The sequence below is a fragment of the Peromyscus leucopus genome, chromosome 11, assembly GCF_004664715.2.
Source record: "Peromyscus leucopus breed LL Stock chromosome 11, UCI_PerLeu_2.1, whole genome shotgun sequence".
In the NCBI taxonomy this organism is placed as follows: Eukaryota; Metazoa; Chordata; class Mammalia; order Rodentia; family Cricetidae; genus Peromyscus; species Peromyscus leucopus.
Window position 1 is genome coordinate 11,981,440 of NC_051072.1, and position 15,782 is coordinate 11,997,221.

The window sequence follows — 15,782 nt, forward strand, 5'->3', positions numbered from 1 at the left end:
CTAATTCCTGTTGATGGTTGAGGATGTGAGCTCTCAGCTCTCTGCTCTGGCTGCCTTGGATTCCTGTGATGATGGAATTCTTACCCTCTGGATCCATCAGCAAAAATAAACATTTTTTTCCATTAGTTGGTTTTGATCATGGTGTTTTATCACAGCAACAGAAAAAAATAATAATGTATACTTCAAACAAATTTAAGTAGCAGACAAATCATAAGTGCTACACTGGAATCTGGAAATGTTTGTTCAAAAATATCCCTATCCTTATTGAAGCCATCATTTGATATCACAAAAATGACTAGTCCCTCTTTAAATTAAGGTCAGGGGAATGTTTAAGAAATCTGAGCAATTTGCTCCATTGTAACCAATACAAATTAGATATTTTGAAGTCATTTTATATTGAAGGTCAGTTATTATCAATATAATTAATTTCTTAGTCATTTAATTGGTGTAAGGCCTAGTCTGGGATGCACATTTATGTTCAGACCCAACCTAGAGCATCCCTAGAGCATCACCTGCTCACACTATCAGCAACCTACAGGCTGCCTCTGTCATTCACTCTGTAAGCAGGCCTACTCAGGGGAATACACAAGATCCTGGCCCAACCACACAAACTCATACTCCAAGCTGACACTTTAATAGCAGTTTTCCCACCATCCCAAGTAGATTCAGCTAATTTGTCCTGTTCACATATGTTTTTGCTTGGCCGATGAATTGGAATCACCCTTGTTCCTCCAATTCAAAATCAACACTGAGTATCTGATGACCAATTGACCTCCCAACTAACTCCTCATATCTGATCTGACACTCAAGTGAACAGCCTAGAATCTCACATCAAGCACATGAATGTTTTCATATTCATGGACTATATGCTACACAGTTTTAGCAGAGTTTTTTCTGGTCAATCTTCATTTTCTTAGAAAAAAAATGTTGTTCTAATATATTCTTCAGGTATTTATTTGTTTTAGTAAAGGAATCTCCCTGTTGTATAGCGGCCATAAATGCAGCTAATGGAAAGAAATTAAATGCCATCAGCACATTTGGAAGTAGACTTCATGCAAAAACTGACTCAGAACAATAATTCTCTCGGGGATCTTAAACACTAAGAATAGCATAGTAGTGACAAGTCACACAGAGCAAACTACCCCAGAGGTTAGCACATTCAGCTACTGCTGCAGTTTCTGTATTACAAGCTGTCTTAATGGTTTCCTTTTCCTTGAGTGCCTTTGAGGTACTTCATACTAAATTCTACTTTCCTTTTCTTACCATTTAAGCACACTAACAATTTATCCACAGTGTCTCTCTTTTCCCACTATCCAGTATTTTTGGATAGTGTTTGTAAGTTTATTTCCTGCACACTTTTAAATGATTTAAGAATACATAATATATGTTTTAGTGGAATCACTTTAAGTTGTTGTTAAATGTAAGTGGTTAGTTTTATTTATAAATAATGAAATAATCCAGAAATAATAGTTTCTGTCACAGAAACCAAGATATATTTTTTCTTAGTGTAAACATTAAAAATTCATCCTTACAGAGACCACTTTCCTGGATTATGGTCTGTGAAGTTTTTCACACACTATATTTTATTATTTAGAAGATAGAATTTTTTTCTATTGAATTAAAATACTGACAATATAAGTAGATATTAAAATGAAGTCATAAGACAAATTAAAATGTTATCAAGATAATATAGTATATTTTAAGCACTGTATATATTATCTCTTTCCTACAGCATTTATAATGTAAAATTTAATGTGATGTATATATGTTAGATCCATCAAAATATCCCCAAGGTTTCACCAATACACAAAAGACTACAGGCAACCAAGAAATGCTGAGAGATGGAGAAAGAGTTTTCTCTATGGAAAAACACACCAATTAGTTAAACACCAAAGGTCAGCCCTGAAAACACACATATGAATAACATTATGAAGACTGAGCAGGTTGTATTCATGTATTTAGGAATATATATGTATATACATATGTGCATATAAAAAAACGATTGCTGAAAAAAAGAGGCAATGAATTTGAAAGAAAGCAAGAGGAGTATATGGGTGTGTTTGGAGTTAGGAAAGGGAATAGAGAAGTGTTGTGATTTTATTATAATCTCAAACATAAATAAAATCTTAAATGTGTATGAGAGCTGGGCAAGGTGGTGAGTGACTTTAATTATAGCAGCAGCAGAAGGCAGGCAAAGGCAGGAAGATCAATCTCTGAGTTCAGGGTCAGCCTAAACTACATGATGACTTCCAGGACATCCAAGAATATGTATTAAGAGCCTGCTGGAAGAAAAGAAAAAAGAAAGAGAGAGAGAGGGAGAGAGAGAGAGAGAGAGGGAGAGAAAGGGAGAAAGAGAAAGAATGTGTGTGTGTGTGTATAAAAAATAGTTGATTATATACAAACTATCTGTGCAAATTACAATTGTGATTTTCCTCAGAATAATTTCTAAGCTAATTATTAGAGACAATCTTAATTGTTTACATAAATCCAAGAGTTGAAATACTGAAATCTTGACAGCTTCCTCCATGGTTTTCTATCTTTGTGAAAACACTCATAACTGGAGAGAAGACGTAGCAGCTAAGTGCATTGGTTGCCCTTGTAGAGAATTTTGGGTCAGTGCTTAACAGCATTTTCACTCAGCCATTCATGACTTTAGATTGGGATCAGCTGTCCTCTGGCCTTCAGGTGTCAGACACACACATGGTAAAGATATATGCAGGAAAAACACTCAAAGACTTCAAATAACGTGTAAGTCTAAAATACAAAACAAACTAGTTATTTTACTGGCTAGGTGAAATTATTAACACAAAGCATGACATTCATTTAATGAAGTCTCTTGACTCCTATGATACGCCAGGATATATTTGAGATGTGTGGACTCCATCAGAAGCAGTGTTTAGACACAACTCCCCTAGTGGAGCTTCTATACTGATGGGAAAAACAACACAATAAGTCACATGCACAGTTCTTAGAAGGTGCAAAAATGTAATAAAAACACCTTATATAAGTTCTTGCCCTTTTTTATCATCACAAAAATCTCACATAAGCATGTGAAAAACTGTGAGTTATTTTCCAATATTTGTTTTTCACATTGAATAAGTAAATTATTAATTATATAAACAACTTTAGGAAGGCATTTGGTAAGCTCGGCCTCTTCTGTTCCAAAATTCTGTTGTTTGTTTGAGGTGCTTAGATTTTTACACTGGTGCTAAAATGTCTAGTATATTAGATATGATGCTCAAGATTAGTAGATATGCTTATCCTATGTTTATGGGTCTCATGAGATAATCCTTTTCTAGAAACTTCAGAATGACAAGGTGAACCACTAAAAATACGTATCAGTGATGGGAAACTGGACTATCTTATGGTTAGAATTTTCAATTGTTCCCTGAAGGCCTATATACTAAATGCTTACTTGCTCGCTCATAGAATAGTAAGAGATGAATGTATCATAAGGATTGAAGATTCATCATTGGAACTCATAGATTGATGGGGTACTAGGAGTTAGGGAATGACTAAAGAAAGCAGATCTTGGAACATGACATTGATTGGTATTTCTCTTTGTGGCCCATTTCTGTCTCTTTTTCTGAATCCCGGATGACCTGGGATGAGCAGTCCTGCCTAACTAGGAGATCTTCATCAGAAGTCGCCACAGCAATGAAACATAGAACCAACTAAGCCTAATTTGAAAATCTCCTTTCTCCCTGAAATTGAGGTGTCCAGGTATTTAGTCACAGTGATAGAAGATCACTAACACAGTACATCAAAAGACAAAGACTAGACAAATGAAAGTAGGAAGAAACGAGCACAGCTGGGCTGCTGGTGAAGATGGGAGGAAAGGCCTCCCATCTTCTATATGCTGAAGACTAAATCAAAGTGATCGTTTCTATGAAGCTAGATCAGGTTTTGATAAAGGGACTTGGTTTTTGGGTTACTGATCTGACCAGAAATGATAATGGTGATGATGATGATGATGATAATGATGATGATGATGATGGTAAAACTTATAATAATATCAGAAGAGGAAAGTAACTATAGCCATGGATTATTACAGCATGGTATTAGCATAAGAACAGACAGACAGATAAATGGGATTGAGTTGAAGACCCCAGGGTAAATCCACACACCTATGAACATCTGATTTTTACAAAGAAGTCAAAATTATACAATGGAAAAAAGAAAGCATATTCAGCAAATGGTGTTGGCATAACTAGATGTTGGCGTGTAGAAGAATGCAAATATAGCCATATCTATTGCACTGTATGAAATTCAAGTCCAAGTGGATCGAAGACCTCAACATTAATTCAGTTACACTGAACCTGATAGAAAAGAAGGTGGAAAATAGTCTTGAATGAATTGGCACAGGACAACTTCCTGACTATAACACCAGTAGCATAGACACTAAGATTGACAATTAATAAATGGGAACTCCTGAAACTGAAAAGCTTTTGGAAGGCAAAGAACACTGTCAAGAAGACAAAATGGCAGCCAATACAATGGGGAAAAAAAGATCTTTACCAATCCCATGTCTGACAGAGAGCTGATCTCCAAACTATATGAAGAGCTCAAGAAATTAGATATCAAAATACCAAGTAATCCAATTAAAAATGAGGTACAGATTTAAACAGAAAATTCTCAACAGAAGAATCTCAAATGGCCAAGAAACACGTAAAGAATTGTTCAATATCCTTAGCCATCAGCGAAATGCAAATCAAAACAACTCTGAGCTAGCATCTTACACCTGTCAGAATGGCCGCGATCAAAAACAGTAATGACAGCTTATGTTGGAGAGGATGTGGAGCAAGTGGAACACTTCATGGATAGTAGGAGTGCACCCTTGTACAGCCATTTTGGAAACTGATATGGCAGTTTCTCAGGAAATTGGGAATCAATCTACCTCAAGACTTATCTATACCAATCTTGGGCATATACTCAAAGGATGTTCAATCATACCACAAGGACACGTGCTCAACTATGCTCATAGCAGCCTTATTTATAATATCAAGAACCTGGAAACAACCTAGATGACCCTCAACTGAAGAATGGATAAAGAAAATGTGGTACATATATACAATGGAGTACTACTGAGCAGTAGAAAACAATGACATCATAAAATTTGTAGGCAAATAAATGGAACTAGAAAAAAAATATTCTGAGTGAGATAATTCATACCAAGAAAGACAAACTTGGCATGTACTCACTCGTAAGTGGATATGAGGTATAAACTAAAGGACAGCCAGGCTACAATCCACAGCCCCACAGAGGCTAGGTAACAAGGAGGGCACAAGAAGGAACGCATGGATTTTCTGGGAAGGTGAAATAGAAGAGATCTCCTTTGTAAACTTGCAAGGGAGGGAATGGGTACATGAGGGATCAGGTTGGGGGGGTTGGAGTCAGGATGGAGGGGGTCGATTAATGAAAGAGATGTCATGATGGAGGATAAAGGGGGATTAGGCAGGAGCCAGGTGGCAGGGAAACTCCCAAGAATCCACAAGGATGATCCCAGCTAAGACTACTAGCAACAGTGGAGAGGGTGTCTGAACTGGTCATCTGTTGTAATTAGATTGGTCTACCCTAATTGTCATCAAAGAGCCTTCATCTAGGACATGGTGGAAGCAGATGCACAGCTAAGCACTGGGGCCAAGGTCAGTGAAGAGAGGAAGGGGGGGGTTATGAGAGGGGGATCAAGGTCATGGCAGGAGAATCCACAGAGACAGCTGACCTGAGCTCATGGGAGTTCATAGACTCTGTAGTAACAGCTAGAGAGTCTGCATAGGACCAACCTAGGCCCTCTGCATGTGTGTGACTATGGTGGTAGCTTTGTCTGTGGGGCTCCCAGCAGTAGGATCAGGATCTGACCCTGGTGCTTCAGCTGGCCTTTTGGAACCTATTCTCTATGGTGGGATGCCTCATCCAGCATTGATGCAAGGGGAGGAGCTTGATGTAGCCTCAACTTGATGTGTCCTGCTTTGTTGACTCCCATGGGAGGAATGGATGGGGGGAGTGTGGGTAAGAGGTGAGGGCAGGGAATGGGAGGAGCGGAGGGAAGGGAAACTGTATATAAAATAAATAAAAATAATAATAAAACAAAAAGTGAAACACATAAACAGAAAATTATTTAATATGGCATAACATTCAGCTTTATAGTTCTAAGAACATATTTTTTTCACTATTATTCATGAATGCGCAAGCATATATTTACACAAAAATATGACTCAGGGCCCATGTTTCTTTAACTGACATGATCCAAGTTTCTTGTTTACTCCAAGGAAATGGAACTAAGACAGGTTTCATGTCATTCAAGAACAAATCTGTCTTCTGACAACTCCTCACAGGGATCAATCAGCTCCATCTGTGCCTGTTGTTTTGGGGAAGTTAGTGCTTCTCATGAGAAGCAAATATGAGGATACCACTTTAGTTAACTTACAGTAGGACAGCCAGATGGGGGTATCTGTGACAAAAGCTAAAGACACAGCTGCACAAGGAGTTTTCTAAAATATGCTTTTCTCTTGTTTCTCTCACAGAGTCACGATTCAGTGTTTTCAAATTTGAAAGTTTATCCTATTATATGTTGATATAGTTCACTTACAGAATTCCTGCCTTTTTCAGTTCTGAAGAATTTGAAATTATACTTTTGGTCCTGTGTGCATCATGCTTTGCCACTGTTCTAAACACAGCATCCAAGGAATGCATTAAAGAATTTCATGTATACTCTAGATATACTGTGCCCCAATGAACATAAACGTTCATTTACTGAACTGTTCATTATTTCTAATGATAGTTACATTTCCATGTTTGTTATATACATTTAACATTTCTGCAATAACCTGTTGCAGAATATTACTTTAACTAGGCAAACATGTATTAGATTTGTTTATGCTGTATGTGTTTATTATGTAAAGGAGTGTTACTTTTATTTATGCTGCATTTCTTTAAATTATGTGAAGATGGGCTGCTGTTTTGCCTTGCCTGACTAAGGCACCTGAGTGGTCTAATAAAAAGCTGAAAAGCCAATAGCCAGGCAGGAGAGGGATAGGTGGGACTGGCAGGCCAAAAATAAATAGGAGGAGAGAAGAAGAGAATGGGGAGAAAGAGAGAGACATGTCTGGGGCCAGAAGCCAGGCAGTCACCAGCCAGTTAGTTATTGGAAGAAGCAGGGAAGTAAGACACACAGAAAGAAAGGTAAAAAGCCCCAAGACAAACCATAGATGAAGAGAAACAGGATAATTTAAGTTATAAGAGCTAGCAAGAAATAAATGCTAAGATAAGCCCTAGCATTCAAAATGAATTCAAAAGTCTCTGTGTCATGATTTACGAGTTGGTAGGTGGCTCAAAAGAAAGCCTGTTACAATAACCATTTATGTTCTACAAAAATTAAGATCAATCTCTTCATCAGATGTTTCCTACTGACAACAAAATAAGTCAGAGTGATAAGGGCTTCAGCAACATGACTGACAAACGACAGCATACCAATAGATAATGGTATTGTGAATCTCTCGCCCACCACTGTGTCTTTGTGTAGATTTTAAAGGTGTTGTAATGATAACATGTATAAAAATATAGCTTGTTTCCAATGAAGAACCTGGAGAGGATTTGTACTGAAATGAACACTGACCAGTAATTGTTTCTCTCCCCTTACATAAGTCAGATGTACTTTTTAGAGTTCTCTCTTGAACACAAGACATGTTGTGGAATATTCCTTGACACTGATTTGTCACTATGATTGGTTTAATAAAGAGCTGAATGGCCAGTAGGTAGGCAGAAAGAGTTTAGGCAGGATTTCTGGGAACAGAGTGGTGTGGTTGATATATTGTGCAACCCAATAAACTTATCTGGGGGTCAGTGAACAGAACAGCCACTATATTAAACATAGAGGATAGGCAGTGGTAGCACATGCCTTTAATCTAGCATTCCAGAGGCAAAGATCCATCTGGATCTCTTTGATTTCAAAGCCACACTGGAAACTGAGCAAGGAATAGTGGCACACAGCTTTAATCCCAGGAAGTGAAGGCAGGATGCAGAAAGGTATATAGGGCATGAAAACCAAGAACTAGAGCCCTTTAAGTCCTAGGCTTTTAACAGCAATTCAGCTGAGATCCATTTGGTTGAGGACTCAGAGTCTTCCTGTCTGAAGAAACAAGATTGGCTGAGAAGTTGGTGAGGTGAGGTTAGCTGTGGCTTGTTCTGCTTCTCTGGTCTTTCAGAATTCACCCCAATACCTAGCTCCAGGTTTTTCTTTTAATAAGACCTTTGAAGATTTGTGTTGCAAAGTGGTCATGGGGAAGAAGGAAGGTGGAGTTTTCAGCCTGACATAAAGGAAACAGAACACATAGGAGGAGAGATTAAAAACCCATGAGCCACATGGCAGCATGTAGATTAATAGAAATGCGTTATGTTAAGTTATAAGAGCTAGTTAGAAACTATCCTAAGCTAAGGCTGAGTGAGCTTTCATAATTAATAATATGTCTCTATGTCATTATTTGGGGGCTTGCTTAACAAGCATGAGAACCCGAGTTGAGATCCCGTTATTCATACAGAATAAACAAAGAACAAACAGAAACAACAACAAAATATGAAAATAAGTATGCTAATGCATATTCGTATCCTCTGCTCGGTACAGTTGAAGACAGTATGATCACTCACACGTGCTGCCACAAGACTACATACAGGTTCATGGAGAAATTGCTTCTTAAGAAAATAAGGCAGAGAGTAATAGAGAGATACTTGGGCATCTTTCTCTTCCTCTATATGCTCATAAATGCTCATGTATGCATGCACATGTTTGCTTTCATGCACACATACACACTTCACATCTGCGCACGTGCACGCACACGCACACACACACACACACACACACACACACACATTCTTATGTCAAAATACTCCTGAGCCATTTCTCCAGCCTGTTAATTGACCTGTTTAGAACTTGGAGGAGCTGCTCCTTACTTCATTTTATGAATACAAGAAGACCATGCAGCAGAGGAAGATGGGGATGCTACCAAGATGCTGTATTTACCTTCACTTGGGTTACGGACATCAAAGTTTCCTGACTGTGCCATGGAAATGTTTCTTGCTTCAAATGTTACAGGGCTCTGTCATAGAAAACTGAAATGGTCAGAAAGCAAACTGGTACCAAGTGGCAGGTGCCTTTGTAACAGGTCCCTAACTAAAAGATGTCCAGGGTCTGAAAGAACTTTGAATGTCTATAATGTATAGATATGTGGAATGATTTTGATAAGTGGTCTAATGGAAGAGAAAAAATTGGGTAACTTTAGAAAAAGGTTCTATCTTTGTTGCGAGTATCCAGAGGCCTTGAGCAATGTCTTGGTTGAACACAAATGATAAAGCCAATCTGATGACGTATTACAGATAAATAAGAAATGTATTATTGAAGAAGCTATGAATATGAAAGAGAGTAGAGAACAGTACATGGGGTAGTTGGAAGGACAAAGGGAATGGACAAATGTAACTAACTTGTAATTTCAACAAAAAATAATCCATAAATAACAATTTCTGTTAGAGGAAATGCTTTACAATACTATTCCATGGGTGACATTAAAAGAGAAGAAAGAAGAGAGGGGGAGGGGGAGGAATGTAGGAAAGGAGAGAGAGAGGGAGAGAGACAGGCAAACAGACAAAAACATTATTGGATACCAAAGCAGTTTCAATTCATGTGGCCATGTGTAGAGAATTTTGGAGAAGTTTTCAGGTCACAATGTTCTCCTATCAAAAGATACAACTTTGAAGATACAAAACTCAGTATGTGTCATAGATTTAATAAGAACCACATTATTATGAATTAGATTGTGAGTCTATACTTATACAAACATCAAAGGAGACAAATTAATTGAAAATGAATTGTTAAGCAAAAGGATATCAGTATATAAAATTTTAATAGTTTAGCCTTTGCATATTACAAAAAGGAAAAAATATATTATAAAAAAATGAATTTCAGAAGAATCGTTGAGGGTTATTCTTTTGATCACATACTAAAGAACTTTGTTTTGGAATGAACAAAGGATTTCACCCATCATGACAATCAGAGAAGGAAATGTTACAGAAGAATCACTGCACACTGGGATTAACAAAAACAGAGACATGAGAAAAATTCAGGAAAAGTACAAGACTTCTCAAACAGAACCAGATCACTGATCTATTTACTCAAATGCATGTGACTTTCTTGAAGAAGGAAATCAGATATAATTCAGCATCATGAGCAATGGAAGGCATGTCTACTTGTGAAATGGTTTCAGTAATACCCAAGGCCAAGGAAAAACACAGTGCTGGGGAGTTTAAAATTATTCTGCAGTTGTTACCTATACTATATACCTATGCTGTGGATATCACTCTGTATAAATAAAATGCTGATTGGCCAGAAGCCAGGCAGGAAGTATAGGTGGGACAAGCAGAGAAGAGAATTCTGGGAAGTGGAAGGCTGAGGCAGAGAGATGCTCCCAGCAGCCACTATGACAAGCAAGATATAAGGTACCGGTAAGCCACGAGCCACATGACAAAGTATAGACTAATGGAAATGGGTTAATTTAAGATAGAAGAACTAGACAACAAGAAGCCTGCCACGGCCATACAGTTTGTAAGCAATACAAGTCTCTGTATGTTTACTTGGTTGGGTCTGAGCAGCTATGGGACTGGTGAGTGAGAGAGATTTGTCCTGATCATGGGCCCGGCAGGACCAGAAAAACTCTAGCTACAATACCTAGGTGGCGCTGACACAGAAAGTCACAGAGGGGACACTAGTTTTGAAGTGGTATGAACTGTGGATCATTCCAATGGATCTAGAAGACTCCAGACTCAGCAAATCTGTCATATAAAGAAGCCCAGATCTGAAGAAAAGTTGTTCCTAATAAATCTGCAAAGTCCAGTGGACTTCCTCCTGCTAGCATTTGGAACCATGCAGGTAACACTGCTATTTCCTTCCCTCTTTTATACATGGAATAGGAGTACCTGGTCCATCCCTAACATGCCACATATTTTCAAACCTCATCGCTTATTTAGGTTCAAAGACTCACAGCTAGAGAACTTGCTAGAATGGTTCCAACCACGAATCTCTATGTCTTGTTTAGTGGCTATTTATAGGAGAAATTAGATGTTAGACTCTTGGGTTGATTATGGGATCATTTAAGAGTTTGGGGGATGTGCATTTGAAATAATTTGGCATGTGAGAAGGAAAGGAAGGTTGGTGATTTTGATTACAATGTTAAAGGTGGGATATTTGTGTCTCCTTTCCTAAGGGATTCTTGTCTTGAAATTCTCCAATCAATAATCTTGTGAATGATTTGATGTTGCTTTGCTCAGAACCTTTTATAAATGAAAACGTGGCTTGTTAATTTGAGTGATATGTCCACCATTACATCGCGGCAAACAGTATTACAAGGATTTGTGCTGGTTGTTTGTATTCAATTTCTATGGCAATACTTCCATCCTCACAGTAATAAGAATTCATTAAATTTTGTGGGGCACGATCTGCTCTTCCTGGGCAGCACCTTTAGTGATGGAGTTTGCTTTCTCCTGCTGATTGAGTTTCGTTTGTCTAATGCACATTAAAAATTGTTATTCTTACCTAACAGCGCTACTGCCCACATCGAGGTCTTGGGCTGTGACAGCACCAATGATGGTCCCCACAGGAGTGTCTTCATAAACCTCCATGGTGTACAGTGGCTTGCTGAACACTGGAGGTTCGTCCACATCCAGCACACTGATCTTTACCGTAGCAGTGTCTTTAAAGGGGCCAGCGGAGTGAAAGCGGTGGTCAAGGTGAAGGTTGGAGGCCTCTACTTTGAAAGTATATGCCTTCTTCGTTTCAAAATCCAGAGGCTGTGATAAGGACAAAATGAGGAATTATGTTTATACAGATCTGAACAGAAATAGTGAAGCTGTTTCTAAGCAATCTTCCAGCTGCTCCCAATTAATTACACCTGTTTCATCTTCTCCTCTTCTTGCTAAACACAGGGCAGAGGAAACACAAGGTAAATATTTAATAACATTAAAGATCAACGGCGTATAGAAGTAACCTATAATGTTAATTATCTAAGTACATAGAATTGACAAAATCTACATGTGCACATCAAGGTAGACAGGGCAACTCATGTTTCTCCTAAGCAATGTGCAAATAGTAAGGGAAATGCTATTTTGCTTTTATCCAATACTGACATCTACTGGACAAAAGTAGATTGGAAAAAATAGAGCAATGATGAAATTGGATTAGCTGATTATTTAGATTCCAGGTGCATATAGAATGCTAGCTATTTGCTTTTCTTATTTTTCCATGGCTACCATTTTCTGCTAAAAGTCTTGAATGAGCAGTATTTTATTAACTATAAAAATTTAAAGTAGGAACAATGGTTACTAAAGTTGCTTGAAGTCTCAGAGTTATGTATCAAATCAGTGTGTGCTACACTGTATCATCAGAACACATCACCAAGAATTCTGACTTCAAATGCATTAGTAAATTATGGGTGATCTTGAAAGTAACAAAAGAAATCATTCATGCATATGCACTGGTATTCAGTTTAGTTGTTCCCACTTTCAAATACCAGTTCTTTCATTTCCATATCTCTAAAAACACTGAGGTCTAGGATCACTGTGGCACTGGGACATGTTGTGGGAGGAGCCAGTGGCAGTAGACATGGGATCTCATTATGTGGCTTAGGCTGGCTCTGAACTGGCAATCCACCTGTCTCAGTTTCCTTATCACTGGGATGACAAGTGGGACTCTTCACACTCAGCTTTTTGTGTGAAGTTGCTTTTTTTTTTTTTTTTTTTTTTTTAAAGCCAGGTTGGTGACACACAGTTACCATCCTTCCAAGAACTTGGAAGGCAAAAGTAACACGATCTCCTGTTCAAGAGTAGTGTGGGCTACATAGTAGAGTCAATGCAAGCCAAAAAGGCAACCATTTGCCTAGAAAAAGTGACAAATATCACTCATGTTGAAGAAAGAAGAAACTGCCATAATTATGAGAATGTTTAGCTGGGGAAAATTAGCCGAAGACATGGGAGACAAAAATTTTCAAATATTTGAAGGGTCTTCATGAAAAACAAAAGGGTTGGAGTAGAATTTAAATTTGTAATAATGTAATTAAAATTTATAAAAAGGAAGTTCCACACCTTTCTTTTTATGGGGTGTTAAGTTGGTGGTATATCATATCGCTTTGCTTTCAGCATATTCTAGAATAAAGCCATAACATATAATTAATACTTTCTAAGAAGTGACAAGTTATTCACCATGTGCCATTAGAGAGATCTGAAAGAGAATTATATATAAAATGGAAGGGAGCCAGGTGGTGGTGCCGCATGCGTTTAATCCCAGCGCTCTGGAGGCAAAGGCAGGTGGGTCTCTGTGAGTTCGAGGCCAGCCTGGGGCTACAGAGTGAGTTTCAGGAAAGGCACAAAGCTACACAGAAAACCCTGTCTCAAAAAACAAACAAACAAACAAAAGATGGAATGGAGTACATGTGAATTCAATTAAATGTATTCATTTTTATAAATGCTTAAAATTGTGGATGTGTTAAGTAATACAAAACTGAAGATAACAATCACTAATGACTACTTCACAAACACTGATTTTTATTAGCTTAGTTGTTTGCTTTTCCAGAAAACAAACTGCAAGTACATCACTCATGCTTGTTCTATTACTACTCACAGATTCAGCTGTTGTCTTTGGATGTAAGCATGAGTACCACATCCTCCTCATTTTTCTCCCTGTTTTCTCCTACATACTAAAATGTCTATACTTGTCTAATTATGAAGATTTCTTCCAAATCAGCCTTAAATTTATTTTTTACTGATTACACATTTCACTTATCTGAAAGAACTTGGATCCCTACTGATATGTCAATTTCAAGGCAAACAGAGGACAGAGGACTTCTGAATTCTTTTCCATTTTCTAATATTCATTATTTTAGAAGATAGGCTGATCTATTCCTTTCCCAGAACTCCTGACCTAACACAGTGGCAAAATTCAGTTGTCAAGGTTGAGAGATAGATAGATAGAGAGAGAGACAGAGACAGAGACAGACAGAGACAGAGAGAGAGAGACAGAGAATAACCCATTTTTATCTATGGATTTCTTTGGTTTTATTACTGAAAACTTACATCCTGCAGAGATCAGAGAACTCGAAAGAAAAAAAATTGAAGAGAACCCCCACAGTAATACCCTAGCTCGAGTTCTTCTTCATGGCCCTGACCCTTAAGCAACCTCTTCTTACAAAGTTCTGTATCTCAGTAGAGTTTCTCACTCTTTTTACTACCATCTTAATTCAGAGATAATGAACTTAATTTTCTAATGATCACAATAAAGTTCTAGTATTTAAAAGAAGTACAGAATGATCAAGATTTGTTTAGAATCTTAGAAAATAAATTATGTGTAATGGAATTTATTTTTGTGAAGTTGAGTGCATCATATAATTCATGCACAATAAATATGAAATAAATACCAAACCTGCTGACACTACTCACAGCTCACGCGATCTTAAGAATGTTTCTAGAAGGGTAAGAAAGTGATTGTGAGATCAGATTTTGGATGAGGATATCCCTTCTCCTTGGCTGGAAACACGTCATTTATAGCCAGATTTTCAGGGGTGGGGGGAGCTATGTAGAGAGATATGCAGCAAGAGACTACAATTTTTGAGAAATGGAATATCTATATTTAATACCTCCCTAAATAAAAAGGAAGAATTAACCGGGTGGTGGTTAATCCTGCACTGGGGAGGCAGTGGCAGGTGGATCTCTAACTTCAAGGCCAGCCTGTTATACAGGGCAACACAGAGGAACATTGTCTTAGATAAATAAATAAATAAATAAATAAATAAATAAATAAATAATAATTAGGCAGACTATATTATTATAGTGACTTTCTCCTTCAACATTCTTATGCCAAAACTATGGAGAGTATTGTGTACAGATTTTTTTATCACTTCAATGAATGTGAAAAGTGTTAATGTTAAGTAAGTCACTCTCCAAGGGCTTCCCAATTTCCTGCTTCTACATGTTATATAGAAATCAATGGATTTCATTATTGACTTTTTTGTTGAATTTGAAAATCAATTATTCTATCCAGAAGACAGAGTGCAAAGGTGCCTCCATTATATTATTATCATCATCATCAAAATCACCATCATCATCATCAACATCATCATCATTATTACTTTGTCTCCAAGGACCTCCAACATCTGTGTTGTGTGGCCCACCACTGAATGGAGGAATGGCCTGTGAATTTAGTAGCATGTCAACCAACAAGGTATTGAGTTTTAAAGAAAAACATATTGTACAAATGTAAGTAAGGTCCTTAGTCATTTGACACATGATTGAAAATCTTGCCTAGTTTGTTAAGGTTGTGAAAGAAAGTAAATAAGATAGTGCGAGGTTACCTTCTTAGAGGTTACTGGTGAGGACACAGCATACCTTCTTAGAGGTTACTCATGAGGACATAGCATACCTTCTTAGAGGTTACTTATGAGGACATGGCATGCATATTGTCAGTGACAGAAACTATAGAAATTAAGGATGATCACAGACAAAAGCTGACACCAAAATAAATCTCAACAACTAAACCACAGGCAAATAAATTCTGCTGGCAATAGTATGCATGGAAATAGACCCTAAGGTTCATATCTGATCCTGGCATCAATTCACACTACAGTTTCTGTTGAGAGGTGCTGAATAAAGGACTCATCACAAATACTTTGACCAACAGCAACTATCATTTGCCTATCTTTACATCCTCTCGTCCTCTTGCTTCAGATTTTATGATAAGCATGCATCATTTT

General features: G+C 37.6%; 1 protein-coding gene across 3 annotated transcripts in view; it reads right to left on the minus strand.

Moving 5' to 3' along the window:
* The window catches only part of Cdh12 (cadherin 12), a 1,003,328-nt gene that overhangs the window by 32,621 nt on the left and 954,925 nt on the right, over positions 1-15,782 (minus strand). For all 3 annotated transcript variants that reach the window (XM_028868191.2, XM_028868192.2, XM_028868193.2), the window contains one exon: positions 11,579-11,832. In XM_028868191.2, coding sequence (XP_028724024.1) covers positions 11,579-11,832 — 254 coding nt within the window. The remainder of the gene's footprint in view (positions 1-11,578; positions 11,833-15,782) is intronic.